We start from the raw sequence: 21,337 nt of genomic DNA, 5'->3' as shown, positions 1-21,337 counted from the left end.
CTGAGCAACATAGTGAGACTCTGTCTCTATCACACACATACACACACATACAAAAGCCAGGCATGGTGGCATGTAGTTATAGTCCCAGTAGTCCCAGCTACTCAGGAGGCTGAAGCCAGGAGGTCAAGGCTGCAGTGAGCTGTGAACACACCATTGCCCTCCAGCCTGGTCAATAGAGCCAGACCCTGTTTTTTGTTTGTTTGGGTTTTTTTTGTTTTTTTTGTTTTTGTTTTTTGAGATGGAGTCTCACTCTGTCGCCCAGGCTGGAGTGCAGTGGCGCGATCTTGGCTCACCGCAAGCTCCGCCTCCCGGGTTCATGCCATTCTCCTGCCTCAGCCTCCTGAGTAGCTGGGACTATAGGCGCCTGCCACCATGCCTGGCTAATTTTTTTTTTTATTAGAGACGGGGTTTCACAGTGTTAGCTAGGATGGTCTCGATCTCCTGACCTTGTGATCCGCCTGCCTTGGCCTCCCACAGTGCTGGGATTACAGGCATGAGCCACCGCGCCCAGCCTGTTTTTGTTTTGTTTTGTTTTGTTTTTTAAATAAAAGCCGAAAAACTTTAACAAATATAATCTACAGTATTTATTCCATTCACATTTTATTTTGTTGTCCTAACCAATATGAGTGCTTCTGGAGGGGAGGGACCATGTGTCTTCTATTTCTTCAGTAGGCCCACAATGCTAAGCACTTTGATTTTATTAGCATCTTCTGTGTGCCTAGTTTTTCTAGGTGCTGGGAGATAGAGTCAGTGCAGGAGGTAGAATGGATAAATTCCCATCCTTCTTGAGCCTATATTCTAGTACGTAATATGTAGTGCTAACATTTTACATTTGAATTGCATTTTAAGGCTTCTGAAGTGATTACTCGTATCTATGAAATCACCTCCTTTGATCCTTATATCTGTGTATGCTAGATGAGGATTATAATCCATTATGTGACTGTGTAAAGTTGCACAGTTAGTATGTACAGCTTGGGACTCAGGCCTCAGTCTTCTAATTTTATTTGGACTTGTGTAATTTTGACCACCTGTGTTTCTGAAGCTTTTATGATGAATGCTTAAGTAGTTGGGAATCCGGACATTAATTTATGGAGGTTTACGTATAGTTCTTGGTTATTGACAATTAGAAATGGCAAGTAACAAGATTAGGCAGACATACAGTTCTCTGCTCTGATACTTCTGTGTTTGGGAGAAGCCTTATTTATTTATTTATTTAAATAAAAGAGATGAGATTTTGCTATGTTGCCCAGGCTGGTCTTGAACTTCTGGCCTTAAGCCATCCTCCTGCCTTGGCCTCCCAAAGTGCTGGGATTATAGGTGTGAGCTATCATGCCTGGCCTGAGAAGCCTTATTTTAAACATTTGCTTTCCAAATATGTCTCATCTATCCTGAATGTGATTGAAAAAAAGTTGGCCTCCATGGAGAAAATTGAAAGCAGAAAAATGGAAGATGCTGGCCAGGTGCGGTGGCTCACGCCTGTAATCCCAGCACTTTGGGAGGCCGAGGCAGGCGGATCACCAGGTCAGGAGATTGAGACCATCCTGGCTAACACGGTGAAACCCCGTCTCTAATAAAAATACAAAAAATTGGCCAGGCATGGTGGCTCACGCCTGTAATCCCAGCACTTTGGGAGGCCAAGGCGGGCGGATCACCAGGTCAGGAGATCGAGACCATCCTGGCCAACATGGTGAAACCCCGTCTCTACTAAAAATACAAAAAATTAGCCGGGCGTGGTGGCAGGTGCCTGTAGTCCCAGCTACTTGGGAAGCTGAGGCAGGAGAACTGCTTGAACCCGGGAGGTGGAGGTTGCAGTGATCTGAGATCGTGCCACTGTACGGCCAGCCTGGGTGACAGAGGGAGACTCCATCTCAAAAAAAAGAAAAATGGAAGATGATAATAATGTAACTAAAGACACCATAAAGAGACCTTGAGCCCATAGTGCTGTGCAAACAAGTTGGGGCTGGATACTATGATTAACCATATAGTCACTTAATTTGTTAAAAGCCATTGTGGAGTAGCAAGAAGAGCTGCAGAGTAGGATTCAGAATATTTGTACTCTAGGCCTAGGTTCTTTACTCACTAGTTGTTTGACTTCTGGCAAGTTTTTTTTTTTTTGAGACGGAGTTTTGCTCTTGTTGCCCAGGCTGGAGTGTAATGGCGTGAACTCGGCTCACTGCAATCTCCGCCTCCCAGGTTCAAGCAATTCTTCTGCCTTAGCTTCCCAAGTAGCTGGGATCACAGGCATGCACCGCTACTCCAGGCTAATTTTGTATTTTTGGTAGAGACGGGGTTTCTCCATGTTGGTCAGGCTGGTCTCGAACTCCCGACCTCAGGTGACCCACTCACCTCAGCCTCCCAAAGTGCTGTGATTACAGGCATGAGCCACCGTGCCTGGCCATCTGGCAAGCTTTTAACTGCTGTGAATATCAGTTCAGTTTCTTCATTCTAAAAATAGGGATCAATGTCTGCGTAACATACCTTGCAGAATTATTTTAAGTCTCAAAAGAATCAACAGATTAATAATGTTAAGCATTTACAACTATACAGAATTATTATATTTAATTGATATTATATATTCTAAGAAGAGTACTTTCCTTATGGTACTTAGTTTGAAGATCTCTATATCAGTGTGATTCGTGCCTGAGAAGGCAACATTTATTTGAAAGACAGGAGGGTTTGTAAGGTCCTGCAAAAGCAGATAAGCAAAAAATTAAAACAAAACAAAACAAAACACTTCTCCATGGATTCGATAGAGAAGATAGCCACACTGTGTTGAGGGGAGAGTGAGCAAGAGCCTTTATTTATTTATTTTCTTACTCAAACACCTTTATTAGCCCACCGTTCTTTTTTTTTTTTTTTTTGGAAACATAATCTCTGTTGTCCAAGCTGGAGTGCAGTGGCGCAATCTCAGCTTACTGCAACCTCCACCTCTCAGGTTCAAGCAATTCTCATGCCTCAGCCTCCCAAGTAGCTGGGACTACAGGCGCATACTACCACGCCTGGCTAAGTAGAGACGAGGTTTCACCGTGCTTCCCAGCTGGTCTCGAACTCCTGAGCTCAGGCAATCCACCCGTCTCGGCCTCCCAAAGTGCTAGGATTACAGGCGTGAGCCAATGTACAGTGTTTTTAATGCCTCCTATGTTTATAGTAGTGGAATTACAGTGGCAAGACATGGTCCTTGCCTTAGGGTGGCTAGTTGCCTGTTGACTGTTAGAGGAGATCAGATGCATTCAGGGGATTATGGCCATAAACTCTTAGACTCTGAAGACTATCAAATAAATTATTTTATTTTTTATTACTAATGTCTTGAGACAGAATCTTGCTCTGTCACCCAGGCTGGAGTGCAGTGGTACTATCTCGGCTCACTGCAACCTCCACTTTCCAGGTTCAAGCCATTCTTGTGCTTCAGCCACTGTAGTAGCTGAGATCATAGCATGCGCCACCATGCCCAGGTAATTTTTGTATGTTTAGTAGAGACGGGATTTAGTAGAGATGGGGTTTTGCCATGTTGACCAGGCTGATCTCAAACTCCTGGCCTCAAGTGATTGCCTGTGTTGCCCTCCCAAAGTGCTGGGATTACAGGCGTGAGCCACCATGCCCGGCCAAGTAAATGATTTTAAACCAGTGTGTGCAGTGTTGTGACAGAGATAAGTGCACAGTGTTGTGGTAGCACATACTAGAAATACTTCCCCAGAAGGTGATAACTTAGCTGAGACTTAAATGACAATAGGAGTTCTAGAGGGGCAGATGGGAAAGGGAAAACATCTAAGCAGAGTGGATAGCATTATAAAGGCTCAGAAGTGAGAGAAAGCATGGCTTTTTCTGGAAAACGCAAGTAGTCCCGGGTTGCTGTAGTGTGCTAAGGAAAGGTGTAGCAAGAGATAAAACAGGAGTGGTAGAAGATTAAGCAGGACTAGATGAGAGAAACCCTTGTTTGGACTTTACCCTGAACGCTCTGGGGTATGTGTCAAATGCAACTCTAATATCTTATCTCAAATGCAAATATAATTATAAATATTTCTTTAATACCATTCAGTATTCTGGGAAGTGTTGAGATAGATCACTCTGACTATAATATGGAGAATGGATGAACAAAGTTTATTACTGTAACTAGGGGAGACTAGCCAAGAAGTCATTGCAGTAATCTTGGTGAAGTCTTGATATCCTTTTTTTTTGAGACAGAATCTTGCTTTGTTGCCCAGGCTGGAGTGCAGTGGTACTCATGGCTTACTGAAGCCTCTACCTTCTGGGCCTAAGCCATCCTCCCACCTCAGTCTCCCAGGTAGCTGGGACCACAGCTGTACACCACCATGCTTGGAAAAATTTTAAATTATTTTTGTAGAGACAAAGTCTCCCTATGTTGCCCCAGCTAGTCTTGACTCCTGACCTCAAGCAACCCTCCTGTCTTGGCCTCCCAAAGTGCTGGGATTAGAGGAGTGAGCCACTGTGCCCAGCCAGTATCCTAACTCTTATCAGTCAGGATGGAGGCAAGGGGCATCTATTCATGAGATACACTAAATAGAGCCTATGGATTTTGATGACTGTTAAGATGTTGTGGGGGAGTTTATGGAATCCTTACTGTTTTCCAGGACTGTGCCAAGCACTTCTACATGGATTCCTTCATTTATTCTCACTGAAGCCCTTTGGATTTTTGTGCTATTATTGTCTTCATTTTAAAGATAAGGAAATTGAGTCTCAGAAAGTTTGATAACTGCTTATAGTCACAAAGCCAGTGCATATTGTTATTCAAACCCCCAATCTCTCTGATTTCTCTAAAGAACACTCTTATCCACTATATAATACTGCCCAACAGTTTCCAGTTACTGACTTGATCAATCAGGTGATTGATAGCAGTGCTGGAGCAATGTTAGGGAATATGATTTCTGCTTTTGGACATTTCAGGTTGCCTTTGGGACATCCAGGTAGTGATGTCTAGGTGAAAGCTGGATTTTTTTTTTTTTTTTTTTGGAGACAGGGTCTCACTCTGTCACCCAGGCTGGAGTGCATGGTACAGTCACTACTCATTGCATCCTCGACCTCCTGGGCTCAGGTAATCCTCACACCTCAGCCTCCTGGGTAGCTGGGACTACAGGTGTGTACCATCATGCCTGGCTAATTTTTTTATTTTCTGTAGAGATGGAATTTTGCCATGTTGTCCAGGCTGGTCGTGGACTCCTGAGCTCAAACACTTCCTCCCATCTTGGCATTCCAGAGTGCTGGGATTGTAGTTGTGAGCCACAGTACTTGGCCTGAATCTAAAATTTAATCCCAGATGAATGGCCTGAGCTAGATGGATATGCTGCTCTGGTAGTCTTTAGTCTATAGGTGGTTATGGTGGTACCACCTCGCAAATAGGCTGGGTGTTACTACAACAAGGGTAGTCAGAGGCTTTAGGAGTGTACATGACCACCGGAAGAATGTACGTGTGTGTAGAGAATAAGAAAAGGTGTGTCTTTCACACAACTGAATCTCATTCTCTACACACACATACAATGTCATACTTAAATTCTGGACATTATTTTCCATAACATCTCAAATCTCATCTTACTCCCACCAAGAGCAAAAAAAACAGTTTCTGTTCTTTTGTATTTGGTTAATGGTAGAATGAGATTAGCTATAGATGGTAGCTGTATTGTCCTTTTTCATTCTGCTTAAGTCAGACAGCGGAACTTTAGCTTGTTTAGCAGTGAAAGCCTATAAATACAAATGAAATATGGAAAAAGGGAGCCAAAGTCCCATGAAGCTCTATTATTAAACATTTAAGATTGGTAAATGTTCACAAACTCTGGCAGCCTCTAGCAATACATGTACTGTGTCTCCATGTTAACAGTGGTCTCAACCTGAAACATCCATGTATGAAGGAACATGTTTTATAACAGAACTGAGTGGTATCTGTTCATGGAAGGTAGCTTAGGAGTTTATTGCGTTCCTTGCCTTTTCCCCTGGACTTATAGTGTGGTGGATTGTATATATATGTGAGTCTGTCTCTTGATCAGTATGCATAATGGAACAGGGCAGGAATTCAGATATCAGTTGATAGTGTCATAACATTAGGGAAAGTATGTTGACTGCTTATGGTCTGCTCTATTTGAGAGTAGGACATAGACCTGGAGGCTTCTGCTGCTGCTGCAGGCCAGGGAATGGAAAGGTTTGTTTGGTTCTCATTCTCATTTTTTTTCTTTGCTTCTCTTTTAAACAACACTCTCTGACAAGTGATTGGGCCCACAGAGACCAGAGCCTGTACACAGAGAACGGACAGAGACTATATTGTCTTCCTTACTTTATCTTGTGAGCTGCTTATCTCTTCCACAGGGAGGACAATGTGTTAAATTGAGATAATTCTGGCATGCTGTCATCTTTGGGGGAATCATAATTGCTGTTGTCATTTTAGGCAGCTTCAAGGGAGTTGAGTTCATTCAGCTTCAGTTACCTGAACTGAATTCAGTTGCCTGAATTGACGCTTTTGTGAAATGGAATCTTTCCAAGTCAAAGCTTGGATTGAAATTTCACTGACTGGTTTTTATGAGATCACTTAGGGTCTCAAATACTTTATGTAGAGGTGCATTGATAATATTTTACACTTATGTGTGACTTATGGGCAACTTTTAGCACCCTTATCCCTCTGGAGTTTTGGAACGCTATTTGTGAGGTTTATAACTTCATAAATATTTATTGAACATCTACTACCTGCCAGGTAGTAGTCTAGATGGTAGAGTATACAGTAAGGAACAAGCTATATAAGGTCCTTTTTCTGTTGGAGCTTACTTTCTTTGGGATATTAGACATTGAATTAGGCTATTTCAGATAAGATAGTACTTGTGAAAGATCTATAACAAATTCTTTTGGATGTGTCTAGTGTCCTTCCCTACTGCATGTCCAGATCTTTCTCATCTTCATTTGAAGGCTGGCTCAAATGGCAGCTTCTCCATCATATCCTTATCTGATCCTTCCAGCTGATATATTACTCCCCTCTTTGAAATCTCATGCCTCTCTATCAGCAACTTTCTTATGTCACCTTAACATTTTTTTCTATTTGTTTCATAGTTGTTAGTGCATATGTTAAGTCTCCCCATTAGACTATAAATTACTGAGGGCAGGCCGGGCACAGTGGCTCACGCCTGTAATCCCAGCACTTTGGGAGGCCAAGGCGGGTGGATTACTTGAGGTCAAGAGTTCAAGACCAGCCTAGCCAACATAGTGAAACCCTGTCACTACTAAAACTACAAAAAATTAGCTGGGCATGGTGGCGCACACCTATAACCCTAGCTACTTGGGAGGCAGGAGAATCCCTTGAACCCAGCAGGGCGGAGCTTGCAGTGAGCTGAGATCCTGCCACTGCACTCCAGCCTGGGTGACATTGTGAGACTTTGTCTGAAAAAAAAAAAAATTATTGAGGGAAGAGTAAACATCCTATTCATCTTGGTTTGGGATATTTCACATGCAGGCAGCAGGATGTTGTGGGAAAAAAACACACTGAACTTAGAACCAGAAGGATCAGATAAGGATATGATGGAGTACTGGCTTCTCTATTCACTGGCCGTGTGACTAGGCAAGTCATTTAGCTTCACTGAAACTAAGTTTTCTATCTCTAAGCGTGTAGTAATCATCCTTCTATTCCTGAATAGTTGTCGGGAGGCTCAAACTGAGATAATGTATGTGACTATCCTTTGCAAATTCTAACTTTCTACATACAGTATCATAGTAAATATTGAGTATTTGAATGAGTAAGCATTTACTTTAGTGAACACCTTTTCCTGAGCAGTTCTCTTGCTTAATGAGGTCTTTTGATTTTGTAAATATGCTACTTTTTTATCTGATATTTTTGTATTGTTCCATTTTGCAGATGACATCTAATTTTATTAAATTATTCTGTTCCTGAGAATTGGCATCCTCTTCATCCACCTGGGGATGACCAGAAATTTTCTGTTTTTTTCTCTGTAGGTGCTATTTAATATTTAAATAACAAATGACATTTGATCTGTTTCAGCAGGTGGTCCATTATGGCTGACATGCAAAATCTGGTAGAAAGATTGGAGAGGGCAGTGGGCCGCCTGGAGGCAGTATCTCATACCTCTGACATGCACCGTGGGTATGCAGACAGTCCTTCAAAAGGTAAGCAGTCCACAGCCCAGCAGAATGCTTTCTTTGAGCGTCTTGGCCTGAAAATTTTCTATTATTCTCTCCTTTGGCGCTAACTTCCCAAAACTTAATCTAGAAAGTTTACCTTTTGTAATTTGTATTGCTGTGAACAGATAAGAGAGGAAATGACTTGTACAGGGAGGCCTGTGGTTAAGTTATTTTAACACAAGAACTTCCTGCTTGTGCAATATTTCCTGCTCTTTCTTTAGCAGAATGACTCCAATGTAAGTCAAATGACAAGTGATAATAAAATTCCTCTCTCCAAACAATTGGCAAATTGGACATTTTGCACATGCACCAGTTGGAACATAGAATGTTAGCACTAAAAAAAACCTTGGAGGATCATTTTGTTTATTTTCATTTTATAGATAAAGAAAATTAAGCTCAGAGAGGAAAAGGAATTTAGTCAGGGTCACACAACCAGTTAGTGGTGATACTGGACCTAGAACCCAGGTTTCCTTACTCCTGTTCTGTATCCTGTTGACTGTATTACCTTGCCTCCCCACTTTCACGTAGAAGCACGTTTTAAAGAAGCCTCCTTCTGATGCATGGCTGATTCTTTGTGGTGTGTTTGTCTTTAGCAGGAGCAGCTCCATATGTGCAGGCATTTGACTCGCTGCTTGCTGGTCCTGTGGCAGAGTACTTGAAGATCAGTAAAGAGATTGGGGGAGACGTGCAGAAACATGTAAGGATGTTTTGCCTTTTTCCCCTTCTTTTAAGGACTAACAGCTTTCTTCAGTCAGCCAAGGTCCTCATCCTTGGTTTAAGAGCTCCTTGAGAAGTTCCTCTTGGTTTGGGGCATTACACATGTTCTTTTTCTTTTACCTGTACTGAGGAGTTCAGTCCAGCCACAGAAACCGTTCCTCATTTTTTTCTAGGCCCCTTGCTTTTATCACATATTTATACAGAAAGCTTGCTTGGTACATAAAATATGGTTCTGTTCATCTTTGTAGTGAAGAATATGCACCAGTTTGATCCCAACATATTACATAATCAAACCTACAGTGGCTTATTTAAAGGAGTCATTATCATGACTTAGCATTTATAAAACTATGCTTGATAGTTATTAGTTATGCTAATGTGGGTTATTTTCACACTTAACCCACAGCAAGAATATGAAGTAGGCAATGACAGGTGCCTTTCCTCCCACCTTCCTTTATGCCTCCTACGTCATCACCACCACCCCCCACCCCCACCCCACACTCACATATACATTCTACCTCTATTTTTGGGACCCAAAAACCTTCCTGCTAGCTCACCGAATTATAAACAGTAACCATGCTTGGGAACTTCTTCACCTAAACCTTTCTCCAAGACTGGTTGCTTGGCTTTTGGAAAATCTATTTTGAGCCTCTCAAATACCATCTGTTGCCAATGGTTTTAGCTCTAGAGAGTGGGACTGGGACTTTAATAAGGGTGTGGAGGCTTGCATTTTTACTTAATACAGTTCTGTAACATTTGAAAAAACTTTAAAACATTTATCATTTGTATTTTAGAAATGCAAATCCAGAAAAAAATAGATTGCTTTCTTTGAATTTTTGTATTTTAATAGTGCTTACAGTCTCATGTTTCTTAAATTCTTTTGACTGCGAATGACCCTTAGAAAGAAAGAACGTATTCGTAACTGAGATAAAAGTTTCACAAGACGATATTTATACTACTTCTGCTGTACTTTTTTTTTTTTAACTTTTTATTTGGAAATAACTTGAAGTTGGTGCACTGCACTCATACTTTTGTTCCATTAAGCTCACTAAATTGATTTAATTATTTATTAATGGGTCATGGTATCTGGCATTTGAGAGATAGCTTTAATCTAAAGGAGTAAATACCTTGAGAATTTTCAGCAGAAATTTAGGCCTTTGCCTTTACTCCTGTCTCCAATTTTTGAGAAAAGAAAGGTGTTTTTTTGGTTGCTGTTTGTTTTATTTTGCTGATGTGAAATAGGAAGGATTTTTCAGTGCACGGTATCACAATGCATGTGTAAGATGCTAACATGACTTCATGTAAGCTAGGTGATTATCCAATTAACTTCACTTCCAACTCTGGATATATATCCCTGATGAGTTCCAATAGGAACAGTAGTGTATGTAATTCTGCTATCAGTCCCTGGAATCTGGAATACATGAGGAGGATAACATGAAGTGCCTGGGTTGCTATCAGAGTACACGGAAGTAGAGGTTTCAGGTTACTCTTATCAAGACTTCTCTAGTTATAATGTGTCATCAATAGCTGATTCTTCTTTCTGGCAGGCGGAGATGGTCCACACAGGTTTGAAGTTGGAGCGAGCTCTGTTGGTTACAGCTTCTCAGTGTCAACAGCCAGCAGAAGTAAGTTCACTACTAGCTGGTTTCATTTTGGTTTGATGCTCAGGACGAGTTGAGAGATTTATGTCAAGCTATTATAACATTTTAAAATAGACCTACTAGGCTTTTGATAATATATGTTCATACCAAGTCCCAGAGGTAGAGCCATACTTCAAGTGCCTTAATGGGAAGGTACTATTGGGTACTTAATGGTCTCTACTGGCTTTTTCTCTGTCATTTTGCATAGGACTGTGGTTATCCCTGGGACTTTGCTTGCCTGCCTCTTTGCTGAGTCCACATTCATCATAGTGTCTCCAAAGCCCTTTAAAGATGATTCTCTTGCTTCACTGTGGATGGGCTTTAGTAGTGCTCCTGTGGAGATCTTAAAACTCCTACAGTATTGCTTCTCTCCTCATCCTTCACTGGTTGGGAGAATCTCTCTTTAATTTTACTCCCACCTCAAAATTTTATGGTGCAAGATGTGAAAAGTTGAATTAGAGAAAATTTAGATTTCTCTTGGAGTCAAAGAATATAGGTTTCCTTCTTTTGCATTTGGTTTTCCTAGTTACAGAGGAATAATAAAGCAAGTTGTCCTAAATGCTGTATTAAAACCCTTGACCCTCAGCATGCCTAGATAATATAAAAATAGTGCAAGATAATGTCAAATATATTAGATTCTGGTTAAGTGTGCTGGCTCATTCCTGTAATCCCAGCACTTTGGGAGGCTGAGGCAGGAGGATCACTTGAGGCCAGGAGTTTGAGACCAGCCTGGGCAACATAGCCAGACCTCATCTCTATTAAAAATTAAAAAAATAAAATAAATAAAAATAGCCAGGCAAGGTGGTGCATGCGTATAGTCCCAGCTACTTGAGAGGCTGAAATGGGAGGAAGATTTGGGCCTGAAAGTTTGAGGATGCAGTGAGCCATGAACACACCACTGCACTCCAGCCTGGGCGACAGAGCAAGACCTTCTCTCAAAAAACATTGTGTGTGTGTGTGTGTGTGTGTGTGTGTGTGTAAATGCCATCTAATTCTAATATGTAGAATTAGATTTTAATTCTTAATCTGTCCTGAATGGTTAAGATCTGAGAATTGAGATGTTCAGGAAATGGAGCTTTGGAGGAAGGGTGCAAACACAAACAAAATTCATCCATTTTGCCAAGGTGCCTACTTGAATGCTAAGCCCCTAATTGTTTTTTATTTTCTTTATGTTTAAAAAAAAATTTTTTTTTTTTGAGACAGGGTGTTGTTTTGTCACCCAGACTGGAGGGTAGTGGTGCAATCACAGCTCACTGAAGCCTTGACCTCCCAGGTGTAAATGATCCTCCCGCCTCAGCCTCCTGAGTAGCCGTGACTACAGTGTGCACCACCACGCCTGGCTTGCTTATTTATTTATTTATTTATTTATTTATTTATTTTTGAGATGGAGTTTCTCTCTGTCGCCCAGGCTGGAGTGCAGTGGCAGGATCTCGGCTCACTGAAACCTCCACCTCCCAGGCTCAAGTGATTCTCCCACCTCAGCCTCCTGAATAGCTGGGACTACAGGCATGCGCCACCATGCCCAGCTGATTTTTGTATTTTTATAGAGATGGGGTTTCCCCTTGTTGCCCAGGCTGATCTTAAACTCCTGGACTCAAGTGATCTGCCCACCTTGGCCTCCCAAAATGCTGGGATTACAGGCGTGAGCCACCATGCCTGGCCCTAATTCTTTTTATTATTTGTAGAGACAAAGTTGTGCTGTGTTGTTCAGTCTGTCTTGAACTCCTGGTCTCAAGCAGTTCTCCTGCCTTGGCCTCCCAAAGTGCTGGGATTACAGGCGTGGGTCACCATGCCCAGACTAAGCCCCCTAATTGCATTTGATTAATCAGTTCTTTACAGCAGCTACTATATGGCTGGCAATGCATTGGGGGCTTTAATGATGATAAAAGAGCTCGTCTTTGAAGAGTTAATGAGAAAGTAAAACATATTCACATGGGTCCATTAATAGTTTGTATTGGTGAGTGATAAAATGCCAAAATTGGTTATGCTGACAACAAATGCTGTAGGAGGCTGGTGTGGCTGGGTTGGAGGGCCCTCATGAAGCATGAGGAAAATTTGGATTCATGGAAAAAAAAGAGAACATCATGAGTAAGGCACAGGAATGATGTCCTGAGTGTATGTCCTCTGAGTGGAACAAAAAAGAGACAGGTGGCTGAAATGGAGGTTCTGTGGTATAGCTGAAGTATGGGTCCTGATCATGAAGAACCATCAGGTGCAGCCTGAGGAGTTGGAACTCTGTGAGGAGAGTGAGATGATGAGCAGTATTTTAGCCTTAGGAATCAGGACAGGACTCATGCAGTTTATTTGGGTGCTCACTAGAGTCCATAGAGAATTCTTGCCTTCAGGATCAGAAGGCATAGACACCTTTGTGGAAAGATGTTAACCTGAATCTTTTCTTGTATCTTTTCCTAGAATAAGCTTTCCGATTTGTTGGCACCCATCTCAGAGCAGATCAAAGAAGTGATAACCTTTCGGGAGAAGAACCGAGGCAGCAAGTTGTTTAATCACCTGTCAGCTGTCAGCGAAAGTATCCAGGCCCTGGGCTGGGTGGCTATGGTGAGCAGTGCAGATTCCAGGGCTGGGGGTGGGTATAGATTTTAAGAGGGAAGGCAATATAGTTGGAGAGGTCCTGAGTCACTGACAGCTTGTCTCTCTCTAGGCTCCCAAGCCTGGCCCTTATGTGAAAGAAATGAATGATGCCGCCATGTTTTATACAAACCGAGTCCTCAAAGAGTACAAAGATGTGTAAGTTCAGCCTTTTCTCTCTTTTTTTCTTTTCTGAGACAGTGTCTTGCGTTGTCACCCAGGCTGAAGTACAGTGGCACAATCACAGCTCATTGCAGCCTCAACCTCCCAGCTCAAACGATCCTCCCACCTCAGTCCTCCAAGTAGCTGGGACTTCAGGCACGCTCCACCATGCCTGGCTAATTTTCTAATTTTTTCGTAGAGATGAGGTCTCACTGTTTCCCAGGCTGGTCTCTAATGATTCTCCTGCCTTGGTCTCCCCAAAGTGCTGGGATTACAGGTGTGAGCCACTGTGCCCAGCCAAGTTCAGCTTTTTCTCAAGGGGTAAAGGATAAACCCATTTGGTTACTTGCTGGAGTAGCACTTTGGAGTTACTGAAGGCTGCCCTTAGCCACTGTGCTGGTTTTATCTCAGGGCTGCTTTCTGGAGAGCTTTACAGATATTATCTCACAGCTGCATTTGCAAGCAGGAAATACTTCTGCTTCCACTTCTGCTTTCTCTCCTTTGTTGGTAGAGGCCCTTTTAGTCTTCTGATCCTTACCCTTCTGGGTTTAGGAAGTTTTGCTGGCAGTAACATGGACTAATGCCCTTTATATAAGATTTTGTTCCTTTGTTGAGAATTTGTTACTGGCCCAATGGCAAAGGGTTCAATAGGACTTAATAGAAATTTTTCATGAAGTCAGTTAAAGTGAGAGTAAGGCTGCCTAGCCAATACAGGTATTACGTAGGGCAGTCATTGCATGTCTAACCACATACGTCTACCAGTTCTGACTTCTCCATTGCTGGTTTTGAGCTGGAATGATTGCAGGCAAAATTTATTAAGTTGCATATCTACACAAACCTTTCCTTTCTTCCATCCTTCATCAATCAACAAACATTTATTAACTACTCTTTTTAAGGAAAACTACACCTTCCTGTGAGTGAAATGTGTCCCAGAACAACAGGCACTTCCTTATCCTTCTAGCAACATGGAATTAAGCATGACAGTGTTTTGATATATCCCACCATTATCCCATCACTTTACAGTTGAGGAAACTAGGTCTTAGGCTAAATAACCTTCCCAGCTAATACATAAGAAGAGAGGGGACTTGAACCGTAGGCACAATGCTATTTCTATAATTTAATGCTGATTGTTTCCCCCTAAGGGAAAGTTTTTAAGTTTGCTTTTGGTCGGGGTGGGCATATTTTGACATAAGGCATTGTCTCATAAGGCAGTTAAGTTTCTTAGTCTTAGAGTTCCGCAGTGATACTTAAGAGCTCTCCTCTCTACCATGGTTTTATGCACAGAATGTCTGCTTTTATCAGTTTTACATATTAGATTGTGTTTAAGGTCTACTTTGAAAAAAGTTTCAATAAGCAGCAAGTGGTCAAAAGAAAAAAAAAGTTTTGGTACTTAAAACAGTTTGAGAAACATTGCTATGAGAGATAGAGATAGAATCCAGAGTCTCTATCTTAGTGGAGTTTGGTCTGATTAGGGTAGTAGACTAGGTTGTATATACATAGAAGCTGGTGATGATAGAAAAGCTGCCATTGAGCAGAGCCTAAGAAACACCACAGGTAGGAGAATGTGAGCCCATAGGAAAGAAGGGTTCTGGAGTCACCACTGTTATGTACCCGGACCACCTGTGACAAGTTCTTCTTTAATCCTCCCAGGGATAAGAAGCATGTAGACTGGGTCAAAGCTTATTTAAGTATATGGACAGAGCTGCAGGCTTACATTAAGGAGTTCCATACCACCGGACTGGCCTGGAGCAAAACGGTTAGTGAATCCTTCCTCCCTCCCTCCCACTTTCTCTCTCCAGCATGGGGTCCACAGGTTTCTTAGACTTCAGCACTACCAAAGTCTGTGAGGGAATGCTAGTTTTTTCAGTGGAAGGGAGGAAGAAAAGGAGGAGAAAGAAAGGGTAAAAAGAGTAGAGGAAGCAAGGATCAGAGGAGAAGGAATATTCAGTGGTATTCAATTTCAATAAATATGTTAGGGACAGTGATTGGTGCTGGAGCAGGAGACACACACAAATGAGTTACACTATCCCAGCCTTTAAGGAGCTTAAAAATAAGAATGCAAAACCCCAATACAAATCACCAAGCCAAATGCTATAATAAAGATACAGACTAGAGTATGAGGAAGAGAAGAGTGCTTCTCACTAGAAGAGATTGTACTTTGAAGGTATATACTCTTCTGTGAGACTTGAAAGTAGTATAGGGCAGTGAGAAGTGGGATACTACAAAAGGCACAGCTTAAACAAAATACATGCAGAGTAAATGTAGAGATTGGTCATCTCTGGCTTCAATAAGGGGAAATGATCAGAATTTTAGGAGAAAAGGCTGGAAAGGAAGGTAGGCTGAGACTTTGGGATGAGGTATTTGAGCAAGGGAGTGATAATGATTCAATTTGTCTTTAAAAGAGTCTCAGTGTATAGGTTAGGGATAAGGACTCATGCTCAGATTATGAAAGTGGTCATGGTGTTTGGGGGGATAGTAGAAAAACATTTGCAGGAGATAGCACCAAGATAACAGATTTGATAAGGTCGAAGAAGTTGGAATCCTCAAAGAAGATTGAATAGTCAGTCTTGGATGGTAACATCTTTCACTGAAATAGGGACAAGGGGATGATTGTACAGGGAGAGGAGCAGGCAGGAAATGATGAAATCAGTTTTGAATTTGTTGAATCAGAGGTACTGGTAACACACTAAGGAAGATGTCAAGTAGATTTGTGGAAATAGTTTTTAGAGCTGGAATCAGGTGAGGTCAAAGGCAAAACGTGATGGTCAAGAAATAGAACTGAGAGCTGGATCCTTGGGAAAGGGTGAGAAGGCATAAAGCCAAGTTGGGTATGGGTAGGACACATTAATCATTGCCTCAAAGGCTGTGGTGGGGACCCCATGTGCACTGGCCCATGTAGGGCACTACTGGGAATGGTACAGAGGGGAGCAGAGAGGATGATGATGTTACCTGCACTTATTGTTCCAGGGGCCTGTGGCAAAAGAACTGAGCGGACTGCCATCTGGACCCTCTGCCGGATCAGGTCCTCCTCCCCCTCCACCAGGCCCCCCTCCTCCCCCAGTCTCTACCAGTTCAGGCTCAGATGAGTCCGCTTCCCGCTCAGCACTGTTCGCGCAGATTAATCAGGGGGAGAGCATTACACATGGTGAGTGAGCACTTGGACACGAACAGTAGGTACAACAAGTTGTGTGGGCCAGACCCCACCAACCAGAACCGTCTGTAAACTATAACCCTGGCTTGTGTGGTGGAGACTCGTTTGGTGTGTCCTGTTCCTTTAAGGGACGGCAAAGCTGGCTTAAATGGAAATTGAAAATGATGATCACAGTTGGAGGAAGCCATCTGCCCCATGGGAAAGTGACTTAATATTAGGTAGCATATATAGAGGACCCTCTTGTGCCAAGGCACAGAGCTGACGGTTTTCCCCAGAGCTTTTTCCGTGGCACCACATGGCCTCTGGGAAGGCATTGTGTTAGGGAGTTAACTTCCTCAGAAGATGCATACTGGTTACATGGAAAATTTGCATGAGAGTGACCTAATGTTGGTATAAAGTAGATACCCTTAACACAGCTGGTGGAAGTCTGAGTTGTCCAGCCACTTCTAGGAATCTATGATCATAGTAGCTAAAAATGGTGTAACAACCTAAATCCAACAGTAAGAGAAATGGCTAACTACCACATGTCCTCTTGATGAAATGTTTTTTATTTTTTTATTTTTTTTGAGACGGAGTTTTGCTCTTGTTTCCCAGCCTGGAGTGCAATGGCGCGATCTCGGCTCACCACAACCTCCACCTCCCAGGTTCAAGCAATTCTCCTGCCTCAGCCTCCCGAGTAGCTGGGATTACAGCCATGTGTCACCATGCCTGGCTAATTTTTTTTTTTTTGTATTTTTAGTAGAGACAGGGTTTCTCCATGTTGGTCAGCCTGGTCTCAAACTCCTGACCTCAGGTGATCTGCCCACCTCGGCCTCCCAAAGTGCTGGGATTACAGGTGTGAGCCACCGCGCCCGGCCTCTTGATGAAATGTTATGCCACCATTACATGTTTTTCTACAGTGAACCATGTAATGTTTAAGAAAAAAAAATCTAGTATGTAAATTACAACCACAAGGAATGGTGGAGATAAAAAGGCCATTCAGTATTTGTTATACAGTTAACATAGATCTGGCCATGTTCAAAGCGAGGCGTGTGTCAGCCTGCTGTGGGAGATGATGAATTATTTTTCCCTTAAAACATAAAAGAAATATATTTTTACTTTTATTTTTTATTTTATTTTATTTTTTTTGAGATGGGAGTCTCACTTTGTTGCTCAGGCTGGAGTGCAGTGGCGTGATCTTGGCTCACTGCAATCTCTGCCTCCCAGGTTCAAGCAGTTCTCCTGCCTCAGCCTCCTAAATAGCTGGGACTACAGCACCCGCCACCACACCCGGCTAATTTTTTTGTACTTTTAGTAGAGACTAAAAATACACCATGGTAGTCAGGCTGGTTTTGAACTCCTAACTTCAGGTGATCCGCCTGCCTTGGCCTCCCAGAGTGTGGGATTACAGGCATGAGCCACAGCGCCTGGCCTAGAAAGATATTAAACTACAGGTTAACATGAGAAAGTTTTTAAGTGTCAATTGTTGAACTAAATTTGTTAACAATCTGAATGATTATAACCAACAAAACCAAATATATGTAGAAAACAATATTGTAGAGTTGCAGATGCCAACACTGACTGAGGAGGTGGGGGAAGTAGGGTTAGCTGTGGGGAGTGAGGGTATTTTTTTTTTTTTCCTTTTACCAAATTTTCTTTACTACCACTCATTTTTCTTTATTGCTTTAAAAACTACATATTTGTGCACATACATTTGATATGTCTTTCTAGATCTTTTTCTGTGCATTTACATATCCTTATCCTCACCCACAATATACACACATTCCATGTTGTTGTTAATGGAACCATATAATTTAATCTTGGGGAGAAGAGAAATGATAAAAGTACTTTTCCAAAACTGCTTGCAAGAGAACATCTCAAAGGCTCTGATTTTGGCTTTGAATTTTCTGTTAAGGATGTTTAACATGACGATAGCAGCTCAAAGGTCTGGTATGAAGGACAGGAACAAGGTAGCTGTTGTTCTTACAGCCCTGAAACATGTATCTGATGACATGAAGACTCACAAGAACCCTGCCCTGAAGGCTCAGAGTGGTCCAGTACGCAGTGGCCCCAAACCATTCTCTGCACCTAAACCCCAAACCAGCCCATCCCCCAAACGAGCCACAAAGAAGGAGCCAGCTGTACTTGAACTGGAGGGCAAGAAGTGGAGAGTGGTGAGTTAAAAATACCTAGACGGGGGCAGGTATTTTTATTATTTTATTTTTTTCAGATGGAGTTTCACTTTGTCGCCCAGGCTGGAGTGCAGTGGCGCGATTTCGGCTCACCGCAACCTCCGCCTCCCGGGGAAAAGGAGTAGGAACAGGAGGTTAAATGGAGCTTAGCTAGATGAGGGCAGAGTTCTGGCTTCAATTGCAAGAACAAAAAGTTTGGGATAGCCTGGTTATTTTTTGTTCGGTGTGTGCTTTGTGATGAGAATCCTGGGATCTCTCTCTAACAGGAAAATCAGGAAAATGTTTCCAACCTGGTGATTGAGGACACAGAGCTGAAACAGGTGGCTTACATATACAAGTGTGTCAACACGACATTGCAAATCAAGGGCAAAATTAACTCCATTACAGTAGGTGAGTCTTTGTCGCTGTCCCACGCAAGCCCCGTCCCAGAGCCCGAGAAGGCTAATACCATTTTACCTACCCTATCCTTAAAGATTCCTAAATGTATATTACTTTCCTTTAAAGTTACACTGTTGACACACTCCCTTTCTTCTCCTAGATAACTGTAAGAAACTTGGCCTGGTATTCGATGACGTGGTGGGCATTGTGGAGATAATCAACAGTAAGGATGTCAAAGTTCAGGTAACTCGATATTTTGGCTCCTTCTTTTTGTCCCTGAGGAATTAATTCAAAGAGACATGGTAGACCCACAGATGTTGCTTTGGTGGGAATCTGATTCTACAAAGTCTGTAAGCTGAGCTGCTTTGGACGTGGCAGAAGAAGGGTTGGCTCTTCAAGCAAGTTCTTTTCAGGACCCATCCCAACCCACCCGAGTATCCAGTGTCTTGCGCATCTGTGAGCTTTTCATGTAGTTGCTGAGTCACGTGAAACAGGAAAGCTTTTCCTGCGACTTACTGTTGTCCTTCCCAACCACTGGGACTCAGTTCTCTTTGTTTACTCTGCAGGTAATGGGTAAAGTGCCAACTATATCCATCAACAAAACAGATGGCTGCCATGCTTACCTGAGCAAGAATTCCCTGGATTGTGAAATAGTCAGTGCCAAATCTTCCGAGATGAACGTCCTCATTCCTACAGAAGGCGGTGACTTTGTAAGTTTCTTGATCTCTTTAGTATGATGTTAAAAACAGAAGGGACTGAAGATTTCTTGCATTGGAGAAAGCTATTTTATGAACATTCTGCACTGAGCAGGTAAAAACCCAATAATGCACACCAAAAGTACACAGAAATGAGGTAGTCCCGTGTAGTGGAGCCCCAAAGGTAGGTGCTTTCTGCCTAAGTGGAGCTCAAGGTAGCAAAAAAGAATGGGGATGAGCCATGGCACCTTGTCAGGCTGGTGCTATAAAGCCATATATACTGTTATTTACACCCCATAGACTTAATAGTCTGTCCAAGATCGCTGAACACTAGAACACAGCATGGCTCTGTGGGTTTGTCTCTTGCTACATCGTACCGTGCTCCTGGGGTTAAGTGGAAGCAAGCATTGGGAGAAATGTGTGAGATTTAGCCCCAGCTGTTCTTTAGCTCAGATTTAAACCTGCTGTCTCTTCTTTATTTGCAGAATGAATTCCCAGTTCCTGAGCAGTTCAAGACCCTATGGAACGGGCAGAAGTTGGTCACCACAGTGACAGAAATTGCTGGATAAGCGAAGTGCCACTGGGTTCTTTGCCCTCCCTTCACACCATGGGATAAATCTGTATCAAGACGGTTCTTTTCTAGATTTCCTCTACCTTTCTGCTCTTAAAACTGCTTCTCTGCTCTGAGAAGCACAGCTACCTGCCTTCACCGAAATATACCTCAGGCTGAAATTTGGGGTGGGATAGCAGGTCAGTTGATCTTCTGCAGGAAGGTGCAGCTTTTCCATATCAGCTCAACCACGCAGCCAGTCCATTCTTAAGGAACTGCCGACTAGGACTGATGATGCATTTTAGCTTTGAGCTTTTGGGGGTTAGTCTACCAACAAACAGTCCATTGGAAAGAAAACAGTCCCTGGAATTAACAGATCAGAATGTTCACACTGGTTAATCTTTTTTTAACAATGAGCATGAAGGTAGCAGAAGCTGGTGTGTTTCCAGATGGTTCTTCTAACCAAACTAATTTTTCACTGTTGACAAGCGAGGCAAGGGTTGCACTGGACCAAAGGCTGAGGCTTGGCCATCTAGCATTCCATACAAAATTGTTTCCTATAAGCATTCCTTTTATTCTCTATTCTATCCTGGGTCTGCCTCAACCGTGAGATAGGAGAGTCTCTGGTACTAGCTGCTGTAGCAGTGCCCTTCATCCAGGGCAGTTAATGAAGTCTTGGACCCTTTCTTTCTCTGGGATCCCTGCCCAGCACCTTCCTATAGAGATGACTTTAAAAGGAAAAAAACAAAACAAAAAAAACACCACACGATTTCAAGGAGTCTGGCATTCCTGAATCCTCCTTCCCTGCCAGGTGCCTGTCACCTGTCTTCACTGCCTCCTTTTCCCTGTCATGCTCATCAGCTTATGGCTTCTGTCTAAGCACCTGAACAGAGGACTGAAACCTCCACTGCAGGCTGGTTTTAGGTCTTGAATTATGTAAGAATCTTGCACAGCACTGCTAATGTAAATTTCAGTTGTTTTTCCCTCTAGGACAAACACTTACCAAAATATGCAACTTTTTTTTGGTGGGAAGAGAGATTGTCCTGTGATTTCTACCCATTTCCTGAGGCCTGTGGAAATAAACCTTTATGTACTTAAAGTTATACAGAAAATAGAATAAAGTTAATACCAAACTTGCTTAGTTGTTTACCTGTGATATTGGC

General features: G+C 42.5%; 1 protein-coding gene across 17 annotated transcripts in view; it reads left to right on the top strand.

The window, feature by feature from the left end:
- The window catches only part of CAP1 (cyclase associated actin cytoskeleton regulatory protein 1), a 32,973-nt gene extending 11,662 nt beyond the window's left edge, over positions 1-21,311 (top strand). For 6 of the 17 annotated variants that reach the window (XM_063608504.1, XM_034962173.3, XM_008968383.5 and 3 more), the window contains 12 exons: positions 7,991-8,112; positions 8,721-8,824; positions 10,389-10,466; positions 12,894-13,037; positions 13,141-13,226; positions 14,880-14,985; positions 16,197-16,374; positions 18,349-18,533; positions 18,818-18,941; positions 19,090-19,172; positions 19,496-19,639; positions 20,110-21,311. In XM_063608504.1, coding sequence (XP_063464574.1) covers positions 8,001-8,112; positions 8,721-8,824; positions 10,389-10,466; positions 12,894-13,037; positions 13,141-13,226; positions 14,880-14,985; positions 16,197-16,374; positions 18,349-18,533; positions 18,818-18,941; positions 19,090-19,172; positions 19,496-19,639; positions 20,110-20,193 — 1,428 coding nt within the window. In that variant the 5' untranslated portion in view covers positions 7,991-8,000 and the 3' untranslated portion in view covers positions 20,194-21,311. Of the gene's footprint in view, positions 1-7,987; positions 8,113-8,720; positions 8,825-10,388; positions 10,467-12,893; positions 13,038-13,140; positions 13,227-14,879; positions 14,986-16,196; positions 16,375-18,348; positions 18,534-18,817; positions 18,942-19,089; positions 19,173-19,495; positions 19,640-20,109 lie in introns of all 17 variants that reach the window. The other 11 variants (XM_014344640.6, XM_008968380.5, XM_008968379.6 and 8 more) reach the window with 3 other exon arrangements.
- Positions 21,312-21,337: the final 26 nt, after the last annotated feature.

Source organism: Pan paniscus, chromosome 1 (assembly GCF_029289425.2).
Source record: "Pan paniscus chromosome 1, NHGRI_mPanPan1-v2.0_pri, whole genome shotgun sequence".
Taxonomy (NCBI): domain Eukaryota; kingdom Metazoa; phylum Chordata; class Mammalia; order Primates; family Hominidae; genus Pan; species Pan paniscus.
The sequence above is the reverse complement of the archived record's forward strand: the minus strand, read 5'-3'. Positions and strand labels throughout refer to the sequence as shown.